At 35.9% G+C, this 27,768-nt stretch overlaps 1 protein-coding gene across 1 annotated transcript; it reads right to left on the bottom strand.

Moving 5' to 3' along the window:
* Positions 1-1,493: 1,493 nt before the first annotated feature.
* On the bottom strand, positions 1,494-27,193 carry Lipt2 (Lipoyl(octanoyl) transferase 2). Its single transcript, XM_090408316.1, has 2 exons — positions 26,588-27,193; positions 1,494-1,756 (listed from the first exon to the last, which is right to left on the bottom strand). The coding sequence occupies exons 1-2, from the start codon at positions 27,060-27,062 to the stop codon at positions 1,515-1,517; spliced, it is 717 nt and encodes a 238-aa protein (XP_090264442.1). The 5' UTR covers positions 27,063-27,193; the 3' UTR covers positions 1,494-1,514.
* Between the last annotated feature and the right edge of the window lie 575 nt (positions 27,194-27,768).

Raw genomic sequence — 27,768 nt, 5'->3', positions numbered from 1 at the left:
ATGGAAAAATAAAGGTTTCCTGATAAAGGTTCTTCTTAACATCTTGGAAATGCCAAAGGATTCTTATCCTGTCAAATTATACTGTACATGTTTAAAAAATCACTATGCTTATTTTTTCAGACTGTCATTGGTTTATAAACAAAACAAAAGCAAAATAATAACAACACAAGTATGTTTAATAACATAACAATAAAATCATTTCATTTTTAATAGTACCAACTGAAAAAAAAAAATAAAATAAAATATATATATATGTTAAAGATACCAAGAAATTTTATACTTGGTTTTAATCCTTTTCTTTAGTAAGCAAAACGAAGCTTTGTGCATGAAATATAGATTTATGTCTGAGCTACTTGTATGTAGAGGCTAATGACTTCATATCTCTTGCCTTAGTATGTATGTATCTCATAATATAAAGCACACCCCCTTCCGGACTTGTATAATGTAATGCATAATGGGAAAGGTCACTGCCCAGACCAGTTCGACTTTTATTGAGGTCTCATCAGTGGGAGCCAGACCCAGGAGAGACACCAAGGTTGAAGTAATGCAGAAGTCATATATATATACATATATATATATCATATACAAGTAGGCAGAATGTGTTTGACCTTATTAATAAAAATCTCTGGATTTGAGAAAGATGTATAAAGTTTTTTTTTATCTTGGGTGTACAGGGTGGCCATAAAATGACTTTCCCTCTTTGAAGGCATCTGTAAGCTAAAACCAATAAACAGAATGAGACAAAATTTTATATTGAGACTTTTGAAGGCATTGGGAGATGATTTCCATGAAAAAAAGATTTAGTATCAAAAGTTGCCGATAGGAGAAATTTTGGCGTTGGCGGAGCCAAAAACAAGCGGATAAATACATAAATTAAGAATAACAACATTTCGACGGTGTAAACAACAGCTACATCACTCATTCCAGCTGATGATGATAATAATAATAATTAAACTAAAACAACAACTTGCAAGAGTTAATGTAGTGATTGAACTCAGGAAATAATGTTTTATTCATCAGAATCAGGGTCCCCTGGACCATATACATGATTTTCAATGCGCTGACCTTTCTTGTGTACAACAAATTGCATCCGGTGTGGGACATGCTCTACAGCTGAGTGTAAGGTTTTATGTTCTCTATCAAGACATGCAAGTTGGTAACGCCACTAACATACATAATGGATTTCAAATACCCCCAACAGCCAAAAGTCACATGGAGTGATGTCCGGGAATCAAGGCGGCCATGGTGTCGGAAAGAATTGACTGATCACCCTCTCATTACTGAAATACTGTAGAAAGTAAAAAAAGAGATGTACAAAGCTTTGTTATCTTGGGTGTATTATACTGAACATTAAAGTACCAAGAAATTTTATACTTGGTTTTAATCCTTTTCCCAAGCAAGCAAAACAAAGTTTTGAATGCGAAATATATATATGGGGGGGGGGGGAGATCAGTCTCATTACACCTGCTCATATTACTGTGACTACAAAAAACTTGAAACAACTTGATTTTATTTCAAGCATTTTTCCACTGAATATCTTCATAGTGTATGAGGTTACAATTAAATTTAGTTTTGAAAGATTCAAGAAAAGGACCCAAAACTTCTGAAACTGTAGCAGCTCGACCAAGTTCTTTGGAAAGTGAAGTTACTTCTTTGTCTGGAATTCCACAAGGATCAATGTAGTCAAACCATTTTAGATCAACATTACAGTTCACCGCTATACCATGCCTTGTAACATACCTTGTACCCTGAACACCTAAATAAAAAAAGAGCAAAACTTAATAAACCAACAACTTTGATAAAGTTAATTGTATAATCAGGTATGAACTCTGAGATACAAAGTAGATTAAAAATAAGTTTATTTGTAATACTTTGAATTATTTAGATAGAATAAAATCAACAAAACATAAAATGAAATTCAAGAAAAAGGAAAACATTTCATTCAAGTTATAAACATGTCAATTTGCAAGATTTTGCAGTACAGTTCAAGATGCATAATCAAAATTGATAGCTTTCCTGATAATGGCAACTTGTACAAAAAGTGATTAAAATAAATTGATTATGATTGTACAGGTGTCTCCAGGGAGTCCAAGGATTCTGCCTTCTCTGATGACTAAAAAAAAAAAAAATGCTTCCACTTCTTAGTGGAGGCATTTTTTTGAGTCACTAGAGAAGGTAGATGACAGAAAAAAAGTTGGTCCTTGTTGGAGATTTAAAACAGAAGAGTAGGAAATGAATACAGAAATAGAATTGTTTTAAGAAAATTTGGAGAAAAGAGCAAAGCCAACGATAATGATAAGTACCTGCTCATTTTTGTTCAGGACATGGACTAGTCATTACTAACACCATGTTCATTAATTAACGGAAGGCGAGAATAAGAAGTCATCATCTCAGAAAGATGTTTAAGAGCATGATTATAAGGTTTAATTTTTTTTTCACTCAGAGTGGAAAAGGAATGGAATGGGCTCCTGGAGGCAGTTATATGTGCTTTGTCAGTGAATGGATTTAAGAACAATATATGTTGTTCTTAAAGATACAATAGGCATTGTCGATTGTACCTTTATAGTTAGTATGGCCTCCCATGATTTTAGATCCCATTGAGTTAGCTGAATAATAATTTCAGCCTCAACATTTCAGTGTCTCCTTTGGTTTCTACTAGAAACAGATCAGAAGAACCTTGTTCAGTAGAATAAAATTCTTCTGGTCCTGATGACATTTCTCCAATTTGATGGTCTGTACCCTAGAAGCGACTTCTATTTTGTGTACTCTTTTTTTTTATATACCCATCTATTTTACTAGCATTTAACCTACAGCTTGGAAATTAGCCAAAATCTACTATAATCTTACAAGGAGTGACATGAATCTATCACTCTGACTTCAGTTCTTTCTCTTAAAGTAATGGAGAAATTCATTATGAACTTTATGTTATCCAGAAACATTTCGATTAAGTGCTTGTTATTTTGCTATTACTTGATAAACAGTGAATCTTACTCTTTAATGGCATCCGCCTTTGGATAAAAGCCAGAAAAAAAATTTGGAGAATTTTATTTTGCTCTCCTGAAAATTAGACTTGGTATTAGACAATCAGCCTGTTACTGGAATACTTCAGCATCCCAATACATAGCTTACCACAGCACTAATGTGGGTAAGGATAATATAAAGCAGGGTTTCTCAAACTTTTTCTACGACGGAACACTTCACAAATCCTGAAATGTTCACGGAACACCTTGGTTATTTTGTAATGTATTAATTAATAATTAATTGGTAATTTAGCTTATTTTATTGTTAATTAATAATTTTTAATTAATTATTAATGATTGATAATGAATTATTATTAATTAATTAAACATCAATTAATCGTCATTAAATTAATTTGTGCTGATTTTCATCGACATATCCCATTCTGATCACCAAAAATTTATAATATGATTATAAGTACTTACGAGTGAATGCAGACTTTTTCTCCTGTGTGCCGGTTTTGTAGGTTAGGTAAATATAAATAAAATAAATGAGTAAATCTAAGCGTTAAGAAAAAACAATCATTTATTGTCAAATGTTAATTAGTAAAAACGAAACACATAAAAATAGTAAAACATATATTGCAAATTAAGTTTTTAATGACTCTGGTGTTTTTGTGTCTTTGAATTACAAATTCTTTTGGTATCAGACACAATATTAGAAAGTTGAATTCTCATATTTGGTGTAGCGTCGAATCTGTTCCTGGACTTCGATTTGGTTGCGGCATAATATGAAAATCCTGCCTTGCATAAATATGTCGTTGTAAAAGGAAGTAAAACAAAAATAGCTAGTTTCGACATGCTTGTCCAGAAATCATTTATTGGCAGTTCCTTGTATTTTTGTTTTAGATCAGTCACTAATTAGTCAATTAGATTTTCATAGTCACTTGTGCTGAAGCCTGTTGGCTTAGCTGTCACTGTAAATGGATTCAGGACCCAGGAATTTTCCTCATTGGATTTTGGAAAATATTGCAAAAGGGTTGATTGAAAGTCATGCAAGTGTTCTAAAATTACGTTAGATACTTCTTCATTAATTTAGAATTTATTTCAGTCAAAAATTCATGCAAGGTGGGAAAACAATCAAAATTATTCTGTTCAATTGTAGAAATCCAGAATTGCAACTTCCTATCAAAAGATGAAATTTTATCTCTTGTATTAAAAATGGTAATATTCTTTCCTTGTAATGATAAGTTAATTTCATTGCACTATGTAAAAATATCTGCCAGATACACAAGACTCATCAACCATGAAGAATTTCTTAATAATTCAATAAAATTTTGTCCTAAATTATGTGACATCAAGAACAACATTAACTGACTACGAAGTTCAAAAAGCCTCAATAATGCTTTTCCTCTGGATAGCCATCTCACTTCAGTATGTAATAAAAGTGCATTATGTGCACTACCCATTTCATCGCACAAAATTTTAAATAATCTGGATTGAAGTGGTCGAGATTTTGCATAGTTGATCATTTTTTTCGGCTTCATCCAAAATAGTTTTTAAATATGTACGAATTCTTTTTGTTACTAGTGCTTGTCTATGCAAAACACAATGACTTTTGGTGGCTCTTGTAGCTACTTGCAGGATACGTGTTACAATTCCCTTCATCTTTCCTACCATTGCTTGAGTACCATCTGTACAAATATCAATACACTTCTCCCAACCGATTTCCTGTTTTGTAATATAATTATTAATACAGTTGAATATATCTTCTCCGGTAGTTTTTTCTTGTAGATATTCGCACATGAGTAAATCTTCTTCAATACTTTTATCAAATATGTAACGAACAAACACTAGTAATACAGCAAGTCCTGCGACATCTGTAGATTCGTCCATTTGCAATGAATATTCACTGCAGTCTAAGTCGATGAATTAGCTCTTTTTCTATGTCAGCATAAAGATCTTTGATGCGGCGTGAAACAGTATCATTTGATAATTGTACTGCATCTATTTTTTTAGCAACCTGCTCATTTAACATGCATGATACGTCTTTCACACAAGGCTTAATGAGCATCTCACCAATTGTATGAGCTTCACCATAAAGTGCAATGCGGTAACTCACGCGAAAAGATGCTTCTGTTGAATTTTCAGTTGTAGCAATTGTAGCCATTGGAAGTTTAGATTTTTCTAGCGAGTCACGTCATCTCTTGAAAAAATGTATATCTTTTCATTTGTAATCAGTGTGGTTCATTTCGAAGTGCCTAGAAAATTTAGCTGGAGCCAAAGAACTGTTTACTAGTATTTTATTACATAAAACATCAGGAGCATGTGTATTGCCAATACACGTAAATCCATAATTTAAATAACTTTCATGGTACTTCCGTTTTGGTCTGTTCTTAGATGACTCTTGTTCTTTAATATTAGCTTTTGAAGAAACCACAGTTTGCAATTCCATATCTTCTTCAATCATACGAGATGTGTCAGCAGAAGTACTTGCTCCTCCTTGTGTTAAAGTTCCTGTCTTTAAACAAGAATCCATGGGTATTTTTTCAATAATATTCAAATTCCAATATTTGTCAGAGCTATAATAAAAACAAATAGAATTTTGTTTTAAAGGTAACTTTAGTATGAAAAAGAATAAAATTATAAATAAGAAATGTCGAATAATATAAAAGTAAATGAATAATCCAAAATAGTAAAAAAAGACTGCAACACACAAAAGTAAATATGAATTGCAACAATACTTGTAAGAAAAGTACTAAACTGTATCAAATAATGTAAAAGCAATTGTAATAAGAATGATTTGATAAAATGTTCAGTAATTAACATTAAAATTAACAGTTTGAAATAAATCAGATATTAATTATAAAATTAGTTAAAAGAGTAAGAAGAATTCTTTTTTTTTTTTTAAGTCGCCTCGCCTACTCCCTATATACGGGAATAAAAAAACGTTAGCTGAATTTTTTTTTCCCGAGGGCCCAGTCCCAACAAATTTACTCGTAAATACCTTTCCAATTTTTTTTAAAGTTCATACATTAACATTAGTATTAATAATTAATTACGGCATAATCATAAAGATTATTAGGACACTTATGTATTCGGTGTGGCATGTTGACAAATATAAATTACATTTAAATTCGTTATCAATCATTGGACTAATGAAATGTTGTAGCATGTTGTAGTTTATTCAGGCAAACATCATTAAATTAATTTCTGCTGATTTTCATTTACATATCCCATTCTGATCACGAAATATATTTATAATATTATTATAAGTACTTACGAGTGAATGCAGACTTTTTCTCCTGTGTGCTGTGACTTGTGACTTAAACTGGTGTGATGGAGATCCAAGCCCTTGGCTTTTACTCCCTTTGTCTTGTATGTGTGTGTCTCTTGAGGGAGGGGGGGGGGTAGTTATTGAGCAAGTGCTCGCCCTATTCGGGCTGTGTGGTTTATGGTTAGCTTTGGAATAGCAGGATTGTTTTGGGGCGTTTGTGTTTCATTTTATCCTGTTCATTATAATCTGTCGCTGTCCTTATTAGTTGGTTTGGGTGGGTGGCTGCTTGTGTGAAGTAATTTGTGGCTGTTTGTTGGAGGTATTTGAGAATTGTCGGTGTATTTGCTTCTCGATGGAGCTGTGTGTTTCGTATGAACCATGGGGCGTTAAATGACATTCTTAAACATTTGTTTTGTATTGTTTGGAGTTTTTTGATGTTGTAAGGTGCTGTGTGACTCCACGCGGGTGATCCGTATGTTATTATGGGTCTTATGATTGATTTGTAGATGAGTAGTTTGTTGTCTATGCTTAAGCAGCTGCGTCTGTTGGTTAGTGGGTATGTTTGGGCTATGACTGTGTTTGCTTTGGCGCATGTGTGTCCAATGTGGGTATTGAAGTGTAGTTTTTTGTCAAGTTGTATTCCTAGGTATTTCGTTGTTGTTACCCATGGGATTATTTTGTTGAATATGTGTACTGCGTTGTGGGGGGATTTTTTCCTCCTTGTGAACAGTATTGCTGCGCTTTTATCTCCGTTTACGTCGACCCTCCAGTTTTTGAACCAGAGTTCGAGTTCATTTGCTGCGGTTTGTAGTCGTTTTGTTATCAGTTTTGGGCATAGTGATCTGGTTAAAATGGCTGTGTCGTCTGCGTAGTAGGCAGAAATCGTTGTTTTGTTCTGTGGGATATCAGCCATGTAGATGGCAAATAATAGGGGGGAAAGTAGTGAGCCTTGTGGAACTCCCGCTGTGACTTTGCGTTCAGTGGATCTTATTCCTTGTATTTTCACTCGGAATTTTCTGTTTTTCAAGTATGAGCTGATCAGGAGGACTAGGTGTATTGGTACTTTTGCTGTTATTAGTTTATGTAGGAGACCGATGTGCCATACTTTGTCGAAAGCTTTGGCTATGTCGAGGAAAATGGCACCGGTTTGTTGTTTCCAATTGAAACCCTGTGTGATGTATTCTGTGATTCTTTGTACCTGTTGTACCGTGTTGTGGTGTGGTTTGAACCCGAATTGTTCGTTTGGGATGATGTTGTTTTTGGTGGCCATTTCTTGTAGTCTGGTCAGGATTACTTTTTCGGATATTTTTCCGAGACAGGAGAGGAGACTGATGGGTCTGTAATTTTGTGGGAATTTCGGGTCTTTTCCAGTTTTGGGGATCAGGATTATGTCTGCAGTCTTCCAGCGGTTTGGGAAATAGCTAAGCCTGAGCATCGCGTTTGTGATGGCAACTATGTGCATGAGTGCTTTGTGTGGTAGGTGTTTGATTAATTTGTTCGTGATTTTGTCTGGACCCGGCGCTTTTTTATTTTTAAGGTGTTTGATTATTTCGCGTATTTCTTTTGGGGATGTTGGGCGGATATTCGGTTGCTGGTTGTGGTGCCTTAGTACATGTCTTGTCTGTCGGTGTATTTTTGTGATAAATGTTAGGTCTACGTTCTTGTAGTTGGGGCTGAATTGTAGTTCTAGGCTGTCCGCGAAAGCCTCCGCTTTTTCGTCATCGCGGTAGACCGTCCCGCGTTCCCCATGAATTGGTGGTACGTAGCTTGACGTGTTGCGAAGGCTTTTGAGGAGTTTCCATAGTGCTTGGTCATTTGGTTGTATAGATCGGAGTGTGTTTTCCCAGTGTTGGTTGCGGAAATCTCTGATTGCATAGCGGACTAGTTGAGTAGCTTTGTTGAGTTCATGCCGGTCTTGTGGCGCTAGTGTTTTGTGATATTGTCTGCGTATTTTATTTTTGTGCCGAATGAGTTTTCTGATGTCTTCTGGGAGTTGGTTTGGTTTCTTGTTGGACGTAATCGAGGTTACTGCTGCTAGGCTTAGCGTTATTTGTTTTTCTAGGTTGGAGACTGCAGTTTCGATATCTTGTTTCGTGGAGATGATAGGTATGGGTCCTATGGTGTCCTTGATTTTTGTGGGTAGTTGTGTCCAGTTTGTGGTGGTAGGGTTTGTAGTTGTTTCGTCCGGTGTAGCGCCCAGCTGGAGTAGGACTGGGTTATGGTCTGAGCTTAGATCGTTTATTGTTATTAGCTGGTATTGATGGTTCACGTTTCTCATGATAACTATGTCTAGTACGTCTGGTCGCCCTATCGTGCCGTAGTGTGTGGGTTCGATCGGTCCTGCGACTACAATGTTCCTGTTAGCGATGAAATTGTGTAGGATTTTGCCGCTTTTGTTTGTAATCCTGCTATTCCATGCTGGGTGTTTAGCGTTTAAGTCACCAGCCATTATTATGGTTTCATTATTGTCTAGTAGCTGTGACAGGTCTGTGGTAGATATGTGTTTGTTTGGAGAGTTGTATGTGGCATAAATTTTGAGGCTGTTTCTGTTGGCTAGGTGAACTTGTAGTCCTGTGACTTCTAGGGTTGTGAGCTGGGGGGGTTTTATTTCGTTAAATCTAAGTTGTTTCCTGATGAAGATAGCTGTTCCTCCACCTCTGGCTGTTGTTCTGTCGGTTCTGAATAGGTGGTAGTTTCTTAGTTTTGGGTTGTCTGATGGGCGTAGGTGAGTTTCGTTTATTAGTATTATGTCTGTGTCTATGTGTTGTATGAATTCTCTTAGTTCGTGCATTTTGTTGAGTATGCCGTTTGCATTCCAATATATTATCTGTAGTGAATTGTTGGTGTTGGTTGTGTTATTCATGAGTGAGGGTAGAGAAGATTACTTGTGCGTTTTTCATGAAGTGTTTTGTTGATTCTTGGGTGGGGTTTGTCTTACTGAATGCCAGTAACATTTCGCCTAGGGCGGCTGTTATTTTGGCTGAGTTGGGTGGTTGGTTGTGGGTGGTGGGTTCTTGGTTTGTTCTTACTATGTCAGCATATGTTGTGTTTACTCGGGTAGTTGTGGGAGTTGCTGGTTTTGATGTGGGTGGCGTGTGTTTGTTTGTGTCTGTTGTGGAACTTGGATCTCTTGTTTTCCGTGTTGTCACTTCATTGGTTGGGTGTTTAGGGCATCCCTTATAGTTTGCAGGGTGCGGGCCGTCGCAGTTTGCACATTTTGCTGGAGTTGTACGGGGTTTAGTACAGGAAGCTGTGGGGTGTTTGGCTCCACACTTCAGGCATCTGAACTCTGCCTTGCATCGGCTCTGGGCGTGTCCGTACTTTTGGCATCGGTGGCACTGTCCGGTTGATGCCCTCCTTCGAAGTGGTTCCATTCTGATGATGAGGTCGCACACTGTTCTTATATTGTATATTTCATGTTTGTCTTTATCTATCTCGATTAGTATTAGCGGCATCGGGGTTTTGTCTCCTCTGTGCTGGTAGTTTTCCCCTCCTTTTGTACATCCTGGAGATCTTTGTAGGCTTCAGGTGGATGACTCACTATCTGTTCCGTCACAAACATCTTCAATAAGAGATTGCTTAATACCAAAATTAAACAAAGCCTTGTCTCTTATTCATATCAGATTTTAACTCTAATACAGAGTTAAAACCCTATTCCTATTACTTTTAAAAATATCACGGCACTCGTTTCAAAACAAGCACTTACACACTGCAATACGAACTTGCGAAGAAAGTATTCAGTAGTAATAGATTTGAGAACCGGATGCAGACTTGATCTTCAATTTCACTGGAAAAAATTTCTTTATACTTCCTTGCTGATTGGTCACTGATATTTGCAACACAGATGTTATTTCGTTCAGTTTTGAGAACACGCCGCCCATTGTTGTAATCGGCTTGCAGGCAATTTTTATGATCGGTCATAAACGGCGGCATTCTCTTTCCCGATTGTTGAAAGATTTCAGTGTGTGAAAATCAACGATAATTCATGAATACTTCCATGTTTAAAAATATGCTGCTTGGTCATTGACATTTGCTACACAGATGTCATTTCCTTCAGTTTTGAGAACAGAAGATATGAAACCAATTGTTGTAATGGGCTTGCAGGCAATTTTTATGACCCGTCATAAACAGCAGAATTCCCTCTCCCAAATGTTGAAAGGTTTCGATGTGTGAAAATTAACGATACACAGATGTTATTAGGTGTTCAGGGTCTGAGCTTTTCGACATATTCACAAATATTATTCTCCTCAGAATATTTTTACTATAAAATATTTATTCATGAAAAATGCTTAGAAAACTAAAATGACAAATTTCAGAACTTCTCGCGGAACACCTATTCACCTTCCGCTGAGAAACCCTGATATAAAGGATGGGTGTGTGTGTGTGGGGGGGGGGGAATCTTGGTGTCTTCTGATTTTAAGTAGCTTTTCAGATTTTTACTCTCTTTCCAAACATTATGCGTGACAAATTTCTATCCTAAAATTTTCAATTATTTTCTTTTTTTATATCAACAGGTGTGATGGTGACTAAACTAACTTCCTTTCTGCATCCTGAAATATGTTTTTGTTCTGTTTTTATTTTTTGAATTTCTTTCTTATCTCTCCACTTCTGACATGAATAGGAATATACTGGATGATCTCCCTAACAGTTTACACATTTAGCATTCTTTGCAGAGCAAGACTGGTTATCATGTTCTTTACTACCACATCAGGCACAAGTGTCAGAGCTGCAACAGGCAGTTTGAGCATGTTCATATTTCTAGCATTTGAAGCATCTTAGTGGATTAGGTAAGCAAGTCCAACAGGATCACCGGGTAAGAACAATTAAGATACCCTGTTTAACATATGTTGAAGGCTTAGGAGCATCAAAAGTAACAATATTTTTGGTTGGAACTAGGTGACCATTCCTACGGATCAGGATGTGCCTCATGCCTATCACCCCCTGAACTTCAGCTCTGAACATACCTCATCAGGATTATCTTCTCAACCTTTGTGAGACCACGGCCAGGTAAATTCTTTTTTTAATAAGACGAGGGCCTGGTCCCAACAAATTTACTGGAAATACCTTTCCGATATTTTTTAAAGTTCATAATTAAACTAACATAAGTATTAATACTTAATTATGGCATAATCATAAAGGGTATTAGTACACTTATGTATATGGTGTGGCATGTTGACAAATATAAAATTACATTTAAATTAGTTATCAATCACTGGACTAATGAAATCTTGTAGCATATTGTAGTTTTCTCAGGCTAACATCATTAAATTAATTTTCTGATTTTCATTGACATATCCAATTCTAATCATTAAAAATTTATAATATTATTCAGTGTAAAACTGATTATTGTATTATTAAATTGATTTTAATGATGTTGGTTTGAAAAAATAAATATAAAAAAACGGTAGTGAGAAAAATATTTATGCATTGTTACTCGCCATAGAAGTCAGCTGAGCAGGGAAAGCAGCAGGATATCAAATTGTTGGCAAAACACTTATCACATACACACACACCAAATAGTTGTATACACAAAGTATGCAATTTAATAAATAAATGTATGAATCTCTCAATTCTAAACACTAGTTCCAACACTAATTAATATTTTGAATTTAAAAACGTAGCACTTTAACACAGCAATTAAAAGTTATTGAAAGAGTTAAACTTGATTTCTTTTATCACAACAGAGTTTTTGAAGGGTTTAGTTAGGCTAGTGAGACTTTTGTTACTGGTTTCTGTCTGTTAGCTTATTAATTCTGGGATGAATTGAAGTGATAGCCAAATGGAGACAGTCAGAAAGTTGCAGGCAGTTTTGTTTAATCTCTGTTTTGTTTTAAGCAGTCATGGCTGAAAATGCAGTTTACAAAGATATGTGGCTGGTGATTAGTTTATGGAATTAACAACGCATATAAAGTATATTAATTAAAGGTAACTTTAATGAATAACTTCTATATTTCGGCAACGTCACATTGCCATCTTCAGGAACATAAAGATATGGTATGTGCACGCAGACACTAACACAAAGCAAATGAGGAAGAAAGCAAGAAACTAATATTGTTCCTAAAGTCCTAATGGTGCCCTCTGGCAGGCTAATTTGGTAGTCTTGGCAGTTGGGCTGAAGTTCTCATAATGTAAATCTCCCAAATTTGGGGTAGTTTCATGCACCCAAATTTGTTGAGGTTAGGAACGTTTTTTAGAGCTGCTGAAGATTCTTTGAGCAGCTTTAAAAAACGTTCCTAACCTCAACAAATTTGGGTGCATGAAACTACCCCAAATTTGGGAGACTTACATTATGAGAACTTCAGCCCAACTGCGAAGACTACCAAATTAGCCCGCCAGAGGGCACCATTAGGACTTGAGGAACAATATTAGTTTCTTGCTTTCTTCCTCATTTGCTTTGTGTTAGTGCCTGCGTGCACATACCATATCTTTATGTTCCTGAAGATGGCAATGTGACGTTGCCGAAATATAGAAGTTATTCATTAAAGTTACCCTTAATTAATATACTTTATATGCGTTGTTAATTCCGTAAACTAATCACCAGTTATGTCTGACCAACGTATAAGCCTTGCTACTAGAAAGATATGTGGCAGAAAAATAAAGAAGAAATTTCATTGCTATTTCATGTAAATTTGGATATTCATTTTTCATTCTTATCCAGAATTTCGAATTACTCATAGAATTACTTTCCAGTCCTTTGTCCGATGATAATTCAATAAGTTGAAGGGTTTCTTCATGGGAAAGGACCATTGGTGTGTTCAACAAAGGAGTCCACAATTCACATATTTTGTCTCCAAGGGGGTCCTGATGTTCAGGATAATACTTTTCAAATGATGACAACATCATCTTCAAGTGAGCTGTAATAATATCTGAAACTGAATTCTGTAAATAGAAATCATCTGCTTCCATAATATAATCCGAGTACAACTGAAATATTTTGTTATTTTTTTCTGCAATCATATTAAGCCAGAGTTTGGGTTTCTTTTTGAATGATTCAATCTTGTTCTAAGCATTAAATATTGTTGTATCTGGACCTTGAAGTTTGAAATTCAACTCATTAAGTAAGAAAATATGTCGCTGAGATATGCCAGCCTCGCTACCCAATTCTTGTCCTGGAAATAATGGGATAGGTCACTTTTTTTTTTTTTTTTATCAATTAGAAACAGCTCAACTTCCTTTCAGAGTTCATATAACCTCTTCAGAACTTTACCGCAGGATAGCCAACAAATTTGCGAATGGAAAGAAGATTTTGATGATCAGAGTCCATTATATCTTCCAATGCTTTCAACAGTCATGTATTTAAAGCAGTTTTTTTATATAATTAATAATTTTAACAGATTGAGACAAGACTTCATTAAGCTCAGTGCCATTATTTTGGAGGCCAAGTTTTATCTATGAATGTAGTAATGAGCTTTGCCCTCCATATCCTTAATTTTAGTGACTAAACCTGAATTTCTACCTGTAAAACAGGCAGCTCTGTCAGTACAGACTCCAATGCAATTTTTCCATTCAAGACCTCTCTTTGATGAAACCATTTAAAACTTTAGAAATTTCACTGCTGGTAGTACGTGTAGGTAATTCAGAAACACTTAAAATGCCTTCCTTCATGTCACTTTCATCACATGCTCAATATATCATACATATGTAAGTAAAATGCTGTTGTTCTGAATATCTGTAGATTCATTTGGCTGTAATGCAAACAATTTCGATTTTTTAATTTTTTTCAATGAGTTGCATTTCTATATTTTCTGCCATATCAGATATCTGGCTTTCAACTGTATCATTCGACAATGGGATGTCTTTCATTTCAGTTGCCACAGACTGGTCTAATACTTCATTACAAGCAGCAATCAAAGAAGGCTTCATGAGTTCTTCACCAATGGAATACGGTTTTTTACATTTAGCTATCTGTAATGATATTACAGATAGCTAAATGTCAGCGGTTGAAGCTTGGAAAATAATTTTCTTTTCTATTTTAAGTGTATCTCTTTTACGCATAAAGCATTGAATGCTTTATGCGTAAAGCATAAAGCATTCAATGGGTTTGTTGACTAGATTGGAATGTTTTGTGTTGAGATATCGGGTAAGTTGCAATGTCTTAATAGCTTCATTTTCCAGAACAGTGTCTTTGAATATAGTAGTTCATGAATAAATTGCTCATACTCATAATGCCTTTTGAAGTTTGTCACTCTATGTTGCACATCTCGACGAAGTATTCGTAGAGCTTCTTGCATCTGGACATTGGTTGGAGGAGCTTCTAAAATTTGTTCTTCTATACTTGTATTAGGTTCACTTCATTTCTTTCTTGGAATACTTTCTCTCAACATTCTCATACCAAGGCAAAGAAGCAATGCAACATAATATCCCAAGCCTACTGCAGCTCCACCTAGAGCACTACAGAAAATGCCACGTACTGTTACAGCTCCTATAGTTTCCTAGAATTATGCAAGAGGGATGGGGGCATCAAAATCTTTGAGGCGTTGAGGTGGAGCATGATCCAAAAAACATTGGTCTCATATTTGTAGATTTAGGGACTCAAAAACACACGTGTTGAACAGATTATTTTATTAATACAAATAAAATAAAACTTGACGTTTCGACCTCTATATCGAGGTCATCATCGGAAGAATACAACTGTATACAGAACCAAGCTACATGCTCATGCTTTCTATAACAGTAAACTAAATCTACGTAGTTAATAAATCTTTTTTCTAGCCTGACCTCTAGTGATAGAAAGGAAAAACAAAAATAAATAAAGAAAGAAATAAAATTATAAAAAAAAAAAAAATTATAAATAGATAAATGCAACTACAATAAACTGTTAGAGTCCTCATGTATTAATATTCTGGATAGTTACAAAATGATTTCTTTCAGTTGCTATTGAATGTTCTAAACACCTCACCAGGTCACCATGTAGTGGGAATTTTTCTAATGCTAGTTTAGGATGTTATACAGGTTGTAGATGGGTCCTCCACATTCTTGAAATGGTGAGGCCATCATTTTTGTTGAGATTTGGGTTGTGTTTGAGCATTTCACAAGACTCTTTAAATTTTCTCTCAAACCAGGTTTTGGTGCGGTGTAGGGACTTGGTATTTTTCCAGTCAATTCTATGGTATGTTTGGAGTGCATGGTCAGAAAGGCCTGTTTTACCGAAGTGGAGGTATTTAATGTGTCGTTTGTGTTCGTCTTGTCTGATTGGGATAGTTCGCCCTGTTTCCCCTATGTATGGTATGTTACATGTGCAGTGTATTTTGTATACCCCTGGGTGTGCTAGGTGTGGAAGAGGATCTTTAGAGGAACTGAGTAGGTGTCTTAGCTTATTTGGGGGTTTAAAGGTGGTTTTAATGTTGTATTTGCGAAGTGTTCTGTCTATTTTTTCAGAAATGCCTCTAACATAAGGAATGGCAATGGCATTCTTGAAATCTTTTTTGTTCTTACTGGTATCTTTATGGAGGATCTTGTGACCAAGCTACATGCTCATGCTTTCTATAACAGTAAACTAAATCTACGTAGTTAATAAATCTTTTTTCTAGCCTGACCTCTAGTGATAGAAAGGAAAAACAAAAATAAATAAAGAAAGAAATAAAATTATAAAAAAAAAAAAAATTATAAATAGATAAATGCAACTACAATAAACTGTTAGAGTCCTCATGTATTAATATTCTGGATAGTTACAAAATGATTTCTTTCAGTTGCTATTGAATGTTCTAAACACCTCACCAGGTCACCATGTAGTGGGAATTTTTCTAATGCTAGTTTAGGATGTTATACAGGTTGTAGATGGGTCCTCCACATTCTTGAAATGGTGAGGCCATAATTTTTGTTGAGATTTGGGTTGTGTTTGAGCATTTCACAAGACTCTTTAAATTTTCTCTCAAACCAGGTTTTGGTGCGGTGTAGGGACTTGGTATTTTTCCAGTCAATTCTATGGTATGTTTGGAGTGCATGGTCAGAAAGGCCTGTTTTACCGAAGTGGAGGTATTTAATGTGTCGTTTGTGTTCGTCTTGTCTGATTGGGATAGTTCGCCCTGTTTCCCCTATGTATGGTATGTTACATGTGCAGTGTATTTTGTATACCCCTGGGTGTGCTAGGTGTGGAAGAGGATCTTTAGAGGAACTGAGTAGGTGTCTTAGCTTATTTGGGGGTTTAAAGGTGGTTTTAATGTTGTATTTGCGAAGTGTTCTGTCTATTTTTTCAGAAATGCCTCTAACATAAGGAATGGCAATGGCATTCTTGAAATCTTTTTTGTTCTTACTGGTATCTTTATGGAGGATCTTGTGACCAAGCTACATGCTCATGCTTTCTATAACAGTAAACTAAATCTACGTAGTTAATAAATCTTTTTTCTAGCCTGACCTCTAGTGATAGAAAGGAAAAACAAAAATAAATAAAGAAAGAAATAAAATTATAAAAAAAAAAAAAATTATAAATAGATAAATGCAACTACAATAAACTGTTAGAGTCCTCATGTATTAATATTCTGGATAGTTACAAAATGATTTCTTTCAGTTGCTATTGAATGTTCTAAACACCTCACCAGGTCACCATGTAGTGGGAATTTTTCTAATGCTAGTTTAGGATGTTATACAGGTTGTAGATGGGTCCTCCACATTCTTGAAATGGTGAGGCCATCATTTTTGTTGAGATTTGGGTTGTGTTTGAGCATTTCACAAGACTCTTTAAATTTTCTCTCAAACCAGGTTTTGGTGCGGTGTAGGGACTTGGTATTTTTCCAGTCAATTCTATGGTATGTTTGGAGTGCATGGTCAGAAAGGCCTGTTTTACCGAAGTGGAGGTATTTAATGTGTCGTTTGTGTTCGTCTTGTCTGATTGGGATAGTTCGCCCTGTTTCCCCTATGTATGGTATGTTACATGTGCAGTGTATTTTGTATACCCCTGGGTGTGCTAGGTGTGGAAGAGGATCTTTAGAGGAACTGAGTAGGTGTCTTAGCTTATTTGGGGGTTTAAAGGTGGTTTTAATGTTGTATTTGCGAAGTGTTCTGTCTATTTTTTCAGAAATGCCTCTAACATAAGGAATGGCAATGGCATTCTTGAAATCTTTTTTGTTCTTACTGGTATCTTTATGGAGGATCTTGTGACCAAGCTACATGCTCATGCTTTCTATAACAGTAAACTAAATCTACGTAGTTAATAAATCTTTTTTCTAGCCTGACCTCTAGTGATAGAAAGGAAAAACAAAAATAAATAAAGAAAGAAATAAAATTATAAAAAAAAAAAAATTATAAATAGATAAATGCAACTACAATAAACTGTTAGAGTCCTCATGTATTAATATTCTGGATAGTTACAAAATGATTTCTTTCAGTTGCTATTGAATGTTCTAAACACCTCACCAGGTCACCATGTAGTGGGAATTTTTCTAATGCTAGTTTAGGATGTTATACAGGTTGTAGATGGGTCCTCCACATTCTTGAAATGGTGAGGCCATCATTTTTGTTGAGATTTGGGTTGTGTTTGAGCATTTCACAAGACTCTTTAAATTTTCTCTCAAACCAGGTTTTGGTGCGGTGTAGGGACTTGGTATTTTTCCAGTCAATTCTATGGTATGTTTGGAGTGCATGGTCAGAAAGGCCTGTTTTACCGAAGTGGAGGTATTTAATGTGTCGTTTGTGTTCGTCTTGTCTGATTGGGATAGTTCGCCCTGTTTCCCCTATGTATGGTATGTTACATGTGCAGTGTATTTTGTATACCCCTGGGTGTGCTAGGTGTGGAAGAGGATCTTTAGAGGAACTGAGTAGGTGTCTTAACTTATTTGGGGGTTTAAAGGTGGTTTTAATGTTGTATTTGCGAAGTGTTCTGTCTATTTTTTCAGAAATGCCTCTAACATAAGGAATGGCAATGGCATTCTTGAAATCTTTTTTGTTCTTACTGGTATCTTTATGGAGGATCTTGTGAATAGTTTTTTTATTGTATCCATTTTTGATAAATGTTTGGTTGATGATTTTGTATTCTTGGTTTAGAGCCTGTTCATTCGAACAAATAGTTAAGGCTCTGTGTTTAAGGGTGCTTATGACACCTAATTTTTGTGTTGGGTGGTGGCAAGAATTTTTGTGTATGTATTGGCCTGTGTGTGTAGGTTTGCGGTAAACTGAGAAGGAGAGACAGCCAGAGGGAAGACGTGTGACAAGTGTGTCTAGGAAAGGAAGAGAGTCGTTTTTTTCCATTTCAATGGTGAATTGGATACGTTTGTGTTGTTTGTTTAGGTGGCTAAGGAATGTATTTAGAGCTTCGCGGCCGTGGGGCCAAATGGCGAAAATATCGTCGACGTATCTGAGCCAAATTTTGGGCTTTAAGAACAAAAAAGATTTCAAGAATGCCATTGCCATTGCCATTCCTTATGTTAGAGGCATTTCTGAAAAAATAGACAGAACACTTCGCAAATACAACATTGAAACCACCTTTAAACCCCCAAATAAGCTAAGACACCTACTCAGTTCCTCTAAAGATCCTCTTCCACACCTAGCACACCCAGGGGTATACAAAATACACTGCACATGTAACATACCATACATAGGGGAAACAGGGCGAACTATCCCAATCAGACAAGACAAACACAAACGACACATTAAATATCTCCACTTCGGTAAAACAGGCCTTTCTGACCATGCACTCCAAACATACCATAGAATCGACTGGAAAAATACCAAGTCCCTACACCGCACCAAAACCTGGTTTGAGAGAAAATTTAAAGAGTCTTGTGAAATGCTCAAACACAGCCCAAATCTCAACAAAAATGATGGCCTCACCATTTCAAGAATGTGGAGGACCCATCTACAACCTGTATAACATCCTAAACTAGCATTAGAAAAATTCCCACTACATGGTGACCTGGTGAGGTGTTTAGAACATTCAATAGCAACTGAAAGAAATCATTTTGTAACTATCCAGAATATTAATACATGAGGACTCTAACAGTTTATTGTAGTTGCATTTATCTATTTATAATTTTTTTTTTTTTATAATTTTATTTCTTTCTTTATTTATTTTTGTTTTTCCTTTCTATCACTAGAGGTCAGGCTAGAAAAAAGATTTATTAACTACGTAGATTTAGTTTACTGTTATAGAAAGCATGAGCATGTAGCTTGGTTCTGTATACAGTTGTATTCTTCCGATGATGACCTCGATATAGAGGTCGAAACGTCAAGTTTTATTTTATTTGTATTAATAAAATAATCTGTTCAACACGTGTGTTTTTGAGTCCCTAAATCTACAAATATGAGTGCTGATCACCGTGTAACCCTAAAAGAAAGAAACAAAAAACATTGGGAAACACTGCACTACATAATACATTCAAGACACATCTGGATTTGAATGCAGATCTGGTCACCTAGATATTTGAGAGATATGGAAGCAGGGTAGACAGGCAAGTGAAGCTGTCTTGAAATTCTGGAATATTCAGTACAAGTGCAGATTAAGGGAACATGACCTGCAGAATTTGGTAATGAGAGAGAGAGGAAAGAAAAGAGATGACATGAAGGAGACAAATTTTGGTAAGAGATGCCATATAGATTTTTTTGCATGAGTAGATGTTTAGTTTAGCCGGCCTGGTTGGCTGAGTGGTTAGCATATCCGTTCTCCAGCCAAAAGGCAATGGGTTCGAATCCCGCTGTGGGCATGGATGTTTGCGATTATCTATGATAGCAGTAGTGGTGGTAGTTGGGGGTAGATGGTGCTGGCATTAGATGATGAAGGTTGTGGAGTAGTGAGACGAAGAGTTCTAGAGTTGATACCCTCCCTCAATGAGTCTTTGGACTCCCTGGAAGTGTGTTATAATAATAATAATAATAAAAAATGGAACGTTGAGGTTGTGGCAATTGGTCAGTGTAAGGACATTGTACGAAAGCAAGTTTAAAATAGCTGTCCATGTACTTATGAGTGAGTGCAGACTTTTTCTTTTGTGTGCTGGTAGTTTTCCCCTCCTTTTGTACATCCTGGAGATCATTCTGTAGGCTTGAGGTAGATGAATCACTATTTGTTGTGTGACAACACCTTCAATAAGAAATTTCTTAACACTAAAATTAAACAAAGTCCCTTGTTTCTTATTCATATTAAAATTTAAATCTGTAGCCCTATTACTTTTAAAAATTCATGGCACTTGGGTCTTGAAACACGCATTTACACACTGCAATGCGAACTTGAAACAATATTCAGCATTACTAGATTTGAGAATCGGATACACACTGCATTAATCTTCAATTTCAGTGGAAAAATTTTCTTTTATACTTCCTTGCTGATTAGTCACTAGCATTTGCAACACAGATGTTATTTCGTTCTGTTTTGAGAACGGAGGATGCACTGCCCATTGTTATAATAGGCTTGCAGGCAATTTTTATGACCGATCATAAACAGCAGTATTCCCTTTCCTGAAGGTTGAGAGATTTCGATGTCTGAAAATTCCAGATCAATCACAAATACTTCCATGTTTAAAAATATGCAGCTTGGTCACTGACATTTGCTACACAGATGTTATTTAGGCAGTGTGGAGCTTTTCAACACATTCACAAATATTATTCTCCTCAGAATATTTCTACTATAAAATATTTATTCATGAAAAATGCTTAGAAAACTAAAACGACAAATTCCAGGAGAACCTCTCGTGGCCCGGTATAATTGATGCCAGGGCCCAGTGGTTGAGAAACACTGATCTAGGCAATCCCATTCTGAGATCACTCCTATACAGGAATTGAGTGTTTTATGGGGTAACTGTTATTGGTATTCCACCCACTAGTATTGCTCTGAGTAGTTTTCTGGAATGTTGTTGATATGTTTCTACAAGGACATCACCAGAATGCAGTTTCCTAACTCTTTTCGGAAAAACCTGCCAGTCCTAAACCCTTTTGAATGAAGGGTGACATTTTCCTCACTGGCTTTTCACCTGTTGCATGGATGATTAGAAAAACTGATTCTAATTCATATTGATATCACATCTTTTGTTCCTTACTTCTCTTATCAAAAAATGTATCAATGATATCATTATTAAACCTTTCTTTGGGTCTTTGTTAGGGGCCCCTGAAACAATTGCAGATGAAGGATTCATGCTTGTCATTTTTTGTTTGTGCCACAACTTCCCACCTGTTATGGAGCCACACATGGACATTCACTATCTGACAAGCAATGACTGTGCTCAGGGGGGGGGGGAATGCCAGGGTTATCTCGGATACTATACAAGCAGAAGCCTTGGACCATGGGGAAGGATACTTACTGCAGCACACTTGATACTTGTAGGCAAACTCACTAGCTGACTGATCCTGGATCATCCAGGACCACCTGTCTTGCTGAAGCAGAGGCCAAAGTAGTGCAAGATTACCAGGACCCCCTCCCCCTGCTTCCTGGATGTCCACAGGTTGCACAGCACAGAAAACATGACAGCAAGGCATTGGATCCCAGTAATGCTCAGGAAGATAAGATAGTAAAAAAAGACTCAAGAGAAGTAGGGCAAAGAATACACAAAGAAAAACAAAGAAAAGGGGGAAAGAATGAAAAAGACCAGTACCATCAATAGGAGAAGAGGATATGATTGAATCATACAAGTTTATGAAGGGATTGTTACCAGATTAATGTGGTGAGATTTTTCATAGAGTAAAGAAGAGGGAGACAAGAAGAGAACAAGAGGCCATCCCTGGAAGTTGTATAAGGAGGAGAGTAGGGGAGTGAGAAGTAGGTTCTTTACATGGAAAGTGATTGGTGAGTGGAATGCATTGCCTGAGAGTGTGGTGAGTTAACTAAACTGTGCCTTAAACCAATTCACAATGATCTTCATGCATCAAAGAGTATGGACATCCCATGATGAGTCCTTTGATTCCATGGAGGTTATAATAATACTAATATCTTTGCAGATATTATTATTATTATTATTACATGACACCTCCAGGGAGTCCAAAGACTCATCAAGGGAGAGACACCTGCTCTATATCTGTTTGTCTCTGCCATTCAATCCACCATCTACCACCCGTCATCACCACTAGCATTTTCACAGGCAATCACAAACATCCATGCCCATGGCAGGATTCAAACTTGCAGCCTTTTGGCTGGAGAGCAGATATGCTAACCACTGGGCCAATCAGATACACCCTGGTTATAAGGGATTGTAGCCACTGTAAAAATGGTATTGCAAAGATAACAAGATTCAATAGGTTGTGTCATTTGAATTAATAGCCCTGTTTCTGTGTATGTGGTTAGAGGATGCCATACTGTTGGAATCAATGATGCTATGACTGCTTGTGTAGGTACCTACTGTTTGTATGTATGGATTTAACAGTTTATTCATATCACGTATACAAATTATAAATATTATACTAATCAACTTGTATAATTATGACAATATTTCACAATACAATTCAACGCACAGTACAATATTACACAATAAAATCCAAGTATTACTATCATATTCTGTTGGTAGTAACACTTATTTTGGCTATTATTTTATTATGGTTAATAAAGAGTTTTCTCATATTAACTGGCGTAGAGTAATGCAAGTTAGTTAATGCAAATATGTGTAACCAAGGGCCGTAGCCATACTGGTTACTAGAAACAATTAGCTCAAAATAGACACTGAGAGTCCGGGGACCGCATCTAAGAGGGCTTTCTTACCAGTTATAATAATGTACATGCTGATTTTTAATACCTAATTGAATGAACCAATTTGTAAATCAATACCTTAATTGGTTATGATATATGTTATAATGCTCTCTTATACTATACATTTAAAGTAATTGTCAACATTGTTTAATCCCATAAGGTAATTTCTCAAACTTTTTCTGAATACATATTCTGAGGTTATAGATTTAATTTCATTTGGAAGTTTATTATAGCCTTGGGTACTTCCAGCGTGTTTAGACCGCAGCACAATTCATAATCTACATTATATACCAAGAAACTTTCAGCGTTACTTTTTTACATATCACAGACAACCATAGAGATATATTTCCTATTATTATTAACAGAAAAGGATAAACTATTTAAAGTTTGTAACTAGTGTCTCTAGAAAAGAGAGATAGTTGTTAGTTTCTTTTTAGACATGCTACTTATGTGACTACCAGATAGTTCATTATCCTTTTTTTGTTTATATAAATGCCCTCAGCTCAACTGGATTCAACAGTGATCTCTGATTGGAAAGACAGGAGTTTGGATCTGCATAGGATGCAAAGAACCTTTAAAAAGGCTTTTCAACTGAAGGTGAGTTAGGTAATCTTACAAGGAGGTGGAAGGACTTTTCCCCCCCGTTTTACAAGATAGGTAAACCAGTCAGAAAAGCATATGTAATTTACAGATAAAATGTTGCTTATTATTTTGTAGTTTAAAAGTTCAACAAGCATATGACACCACTTTATCCATGTTATGATAACCAAGGACTTGTGGGCCTCCAAACACTCCTGTAAGTACCATTAGTGATGATGAGGATGGTAAAAAAAGTCCTCAAGGTAGATGGAGTTTTTAGGCAACCGAGGTGTGTTATGATTTCTTCCACAAAATAACAAAATGTCTTCTATCATTTGAAGACACTCATCAGACTAAGCAAAAAATTAAATGGGAAAAAAGCATTCTAAATTACTCAAACCTGCTATTCCTAAGACACATTACACTGAAGCATTACCATGTTCTTTGTATAATATTACTTTGGAGGGGGTAGGGAACATGCTTATGTAGTTTAAAAATGATATGATCAAGAGAAATTAGATGTTTCACACTTGAAGAAATGAACAGTCCATTTGTTTAAGTGTATCATATCAGTAATATCTGAAGATAAAAAGATTAACAGTAGCCTGTTTATAATTGTCATGTTTCGACTGAAGATAACATTCTTCTTGTGGAAATTAACAAATACAGAATGGTGGGTGTAGAAGTTCAAATTCATGGGACACGTTAAAACACTTTTGAAGGCTACCCATAAAACTGCTACCATAATATGAAATACTCTAACAAATAGGGATAAGGAAGAAATAGTTCCACTACAGTGTTTCCCAACATGGGGCGTACACCCCACAAGGGGGGGGGGAATTAGAAAATGATGTTGCAGTTGTCACCTCATCACCAATATAGTAAAAAAAATCACCATTGTTGGTGATAATTGTCCATGTTGCAACCCTGATTTTCCAAGAAAAAAAAATGACAACACTAGTACAGCAGTCAACATAAATACAGTATCAAGAAGAACTCTCAGAAAAGCAAAATAATGAGTCTATTAGAACTTTATTCGACATAAAAGGAACAATGGCATGGCTTTCTGACCAGACAGAAACTAAACTTAAATTCAACTAGTTTTGCAAAAATTACTGTTGCCCTTTCCGTTGTCATATTTAGTTGAATATGGCTTTAGTGCTGTCAATTACTGAAAAAAGAAATCGTCTGGATATCACAAACCATGAAATTGACTAAATTAGTACCTCAAATAAAAACTCTTTGCAGCAGACATCAAGCTCAAGGTTCATGTTAACTTGGATTTTATTTTCCCAAGTTCAGTTTGATTTATGTTTTATAATATACAAAGTGTAATATAAAATTTATATTCATTGAAGAAAGTCAAATTAAAAATAGTTTTACCTACGTTCCTTTTTTATTTAAATTACCTATTTATATTATACATTTTCAGAACTTGGCTGACTATTATGCTAGAGAGGTGGGGGCATAAAAAAATCTTTGAGGCGTTGAGGTGGAGCATGATCCAAGAAACATTGGGAAACACTGCACTACATAATACATTCAAGACACATCTGGATTTGCATGCAGATCTGGTCACCTAGATATTTGAGAGATATGGAAGCAGGGTAGACAGGCAAGTGAAACTGTCTTGGAATTCTGGAATATTCAGTACAAGTGCAGATTAAGGGAACATGACCTGCAGAATTTGGTAACAAGAGAGAGAAAGAGGAAAGAAAAGAGATGACATGAATGAGAGAAATTTTGGTGAGAGATGCCACATACATTTTTTGCATGAGTAGATGTTTAGTTATGGTCAAAGCAAGTGAGGCCAGCGTATTAGTTGTGTTGTAGGCAATTCACCTGTTCTGTGGGATGAAAAACACAAGTTTCTGTGAGGAAAAATCCTGAAACCTCTATACAATGCATGACAAATGGCAAATCTGTAGAATGTATTGTGAGAGCAGATGATGAATGTTCCAACCCAAATGTTCTGCAGAGTTTGGCCTCCTGTAACAAGTCATCTGATTTCATGAATTTCAATACATAATACTAATGTTATATTGTGTGAGAAAATAAATTTAACTATTCCAATAATTGTGATACTGCTTTAGTATGATTAATATGGCTTTCACATTAATCTCTCCTCTGACTAGGAAGAGTAGAAGATTCTAAGTTCCCTTTATCATTTTAAGAAATATTCAGGAAACCTCAATGAATTTTTATTCAACTTTCCTTTTTTTGAAAACTGCATCACTGACTGAAATTTTATATAACTGATAATAAAAAGTTGTGTTTATAATTGTGCTCATAAAAGAGAAAGCCAGAGAAAAACCCACTTTCCAACTACCCTAATATGATACCCCCCCCCCCACCAACTGGTTACAAAATAAATTATACTTGACAAGACATTATATTCTTGTTTAATCTTTATCCAAGTATAAATAAACAAACTTTGATGTGAAGTACCTTCATAACCAGGCTACTAACACATCAACTGCCTCAGTATCTCATAATACAAAGCACACTTCATTTCAGACATGCATTAAGGAAGAGTCACTACAAACCTTTTAACCACTTATATATATGAAAAATAACTTCTACATTAATTGAATCTTGGTTTCTTCCTAAGCTCCTACTGAAGAGACTTCAATACAGGCTGAAATTGGTCTTAGCAGAGACCCCTCCTTAACCTGCTAGGAATAAATATCACATACAGCATACCATATAAAACACACACAAAGGTCTCCCAAGAAAGCAATCTTCGTCAAAAATTTTCTCAGAACTCTATTTAGTCTCTAGTATAGCTAATAGTAGAGACTGGGCAGGTTCCAGAGTATGGGCCATCATACTTTAAATATGATTACTTACAGCTCGTAATTTTACCAGACCCACCTAAACATTCCACCAACACACTGATTACACAGATATCCATGGTTATTGTGTTGGGCAACAGATATTCTAAGTAGACTTGATGTTCTTCCATCTACTCAACCAAGTGATGTTCCCATATATGATATTATATATATTAAATAACATGACATAGATCACTCCCCTGGAATTTTTGAAACTTTTATGAATAACAATTCCTTACTTCTGGACTATAAAAGTACTCTTCCCCCCCCCCACAGGTAATATATCCCTTGTCACTTTGACATAACCACTTATAACTCTTTGAGTAGAAATTTAAATTCTTACCTATCGCTGCAAGCTTTTTATTTCCTACCCATACACCTGTATATTTTGGTTCACAACCAAACGCTGATGCAAAAGCTGGTATTCCGAATTTCTGACATGTATCCACTACACAATCCTCCAAAGATTTCACATACCATTTGATGCTTTTTGAATAATAATTTCCTAGATATAATATTGGATAAGCAACTAGCTGTCCAGGTCCGTGAAACGTTATTAAACCTCCTCTATTAGTTTTAAAAAATTCAGCACCCAGAGATTGCAACCGTCGCTGTTCACTATCAGAGTAATTACAACGCACCCCAACAGTATAAACTGGATGATGCTCCACGATTAATAGCGTATCGTAAATTTTGCTTCCGGTATGTGATAATGAGTATAATAATTTGCGAGCAGTTTCATTTTGAATTTCCAAAGCCTTTGCATAAGACAGTTTCCCAAGAATACGTAACACTACCAGAACTTCTTTACTTTTCATCTTATATGTACAACCTAAAATTGGTTGCAAGAATATCCTACGAGAAAACCAGATGGAGTATTACTGATACATTTTAGTATTAGAAAATGAATATCATTAGCAAAGGATATTTCAAAACATCAAATAACACAGCTACAGAGAAATCGTGAAAAAAAAAAAAAAAAAGAAAAGATAAATCGCCACTCCTAGCAACAGCAAGAAAGTCATCATTCACATAATCATTCTTTCTTACCAATTATATATTTGGTTTAATCCTTTATCCAAGTGTTGGCAAACAAAGTTTGCGCCTGAAGTATTTTCAGGACTGTGGCAAAGGTGGTATAACTTCTCATCACTTGCTTAGTATCCTATATCCCATAATGCAAAGCACATCTCCTTGAGGACATGTATAATGCTATGCATTAAGGGAAGGGTTACTGACCAGACCAGTTTCGACTTTTATTGAAGTGCTGTTTAAGTAAAGACCTCTCTAAAAATTAGGCTTCTCCCAGACCACTCCCTACGAGTGACCGAAGGATCGTCCAACTCAGCGGTGGTTCCACTCATTGACAGGCTCACCCCACCACTAAGAAGAATCCTCAGCAGGGGCTCTGCACAATGGCAGGCTCACCCCACCACCAAGCAGAACCATAATCTCAGCGGTGGCCACACTCAGAGACAGGCAAAAGCCTACCCCCCAAGCAGAGCCTCACACATTTCAGGGAGC

The sequence above is a fragment of the Typopeltis vanoorti genome, chromosome 18, assembly GCF_054136105.1.
Source record: "Typopeltis vanoorti isolate ZY-2024b chromosome 18, IOZ_Tvanoo_1.0, whole genome shotgun sequence".
NCBI classification, from domain to species: domain Eukaryota; kingdom Metazoa; phylum Arthropoda; class Arachnida; order Uropygi; family Thelyphonidae; genus Typopeltis; species Typopeltis vanoorti.
The sequence above is the reverse complement of the archived record's forward strand: the minus strand, read 5'-3'. Positions and strand labels throughout refer to the sequence as shown.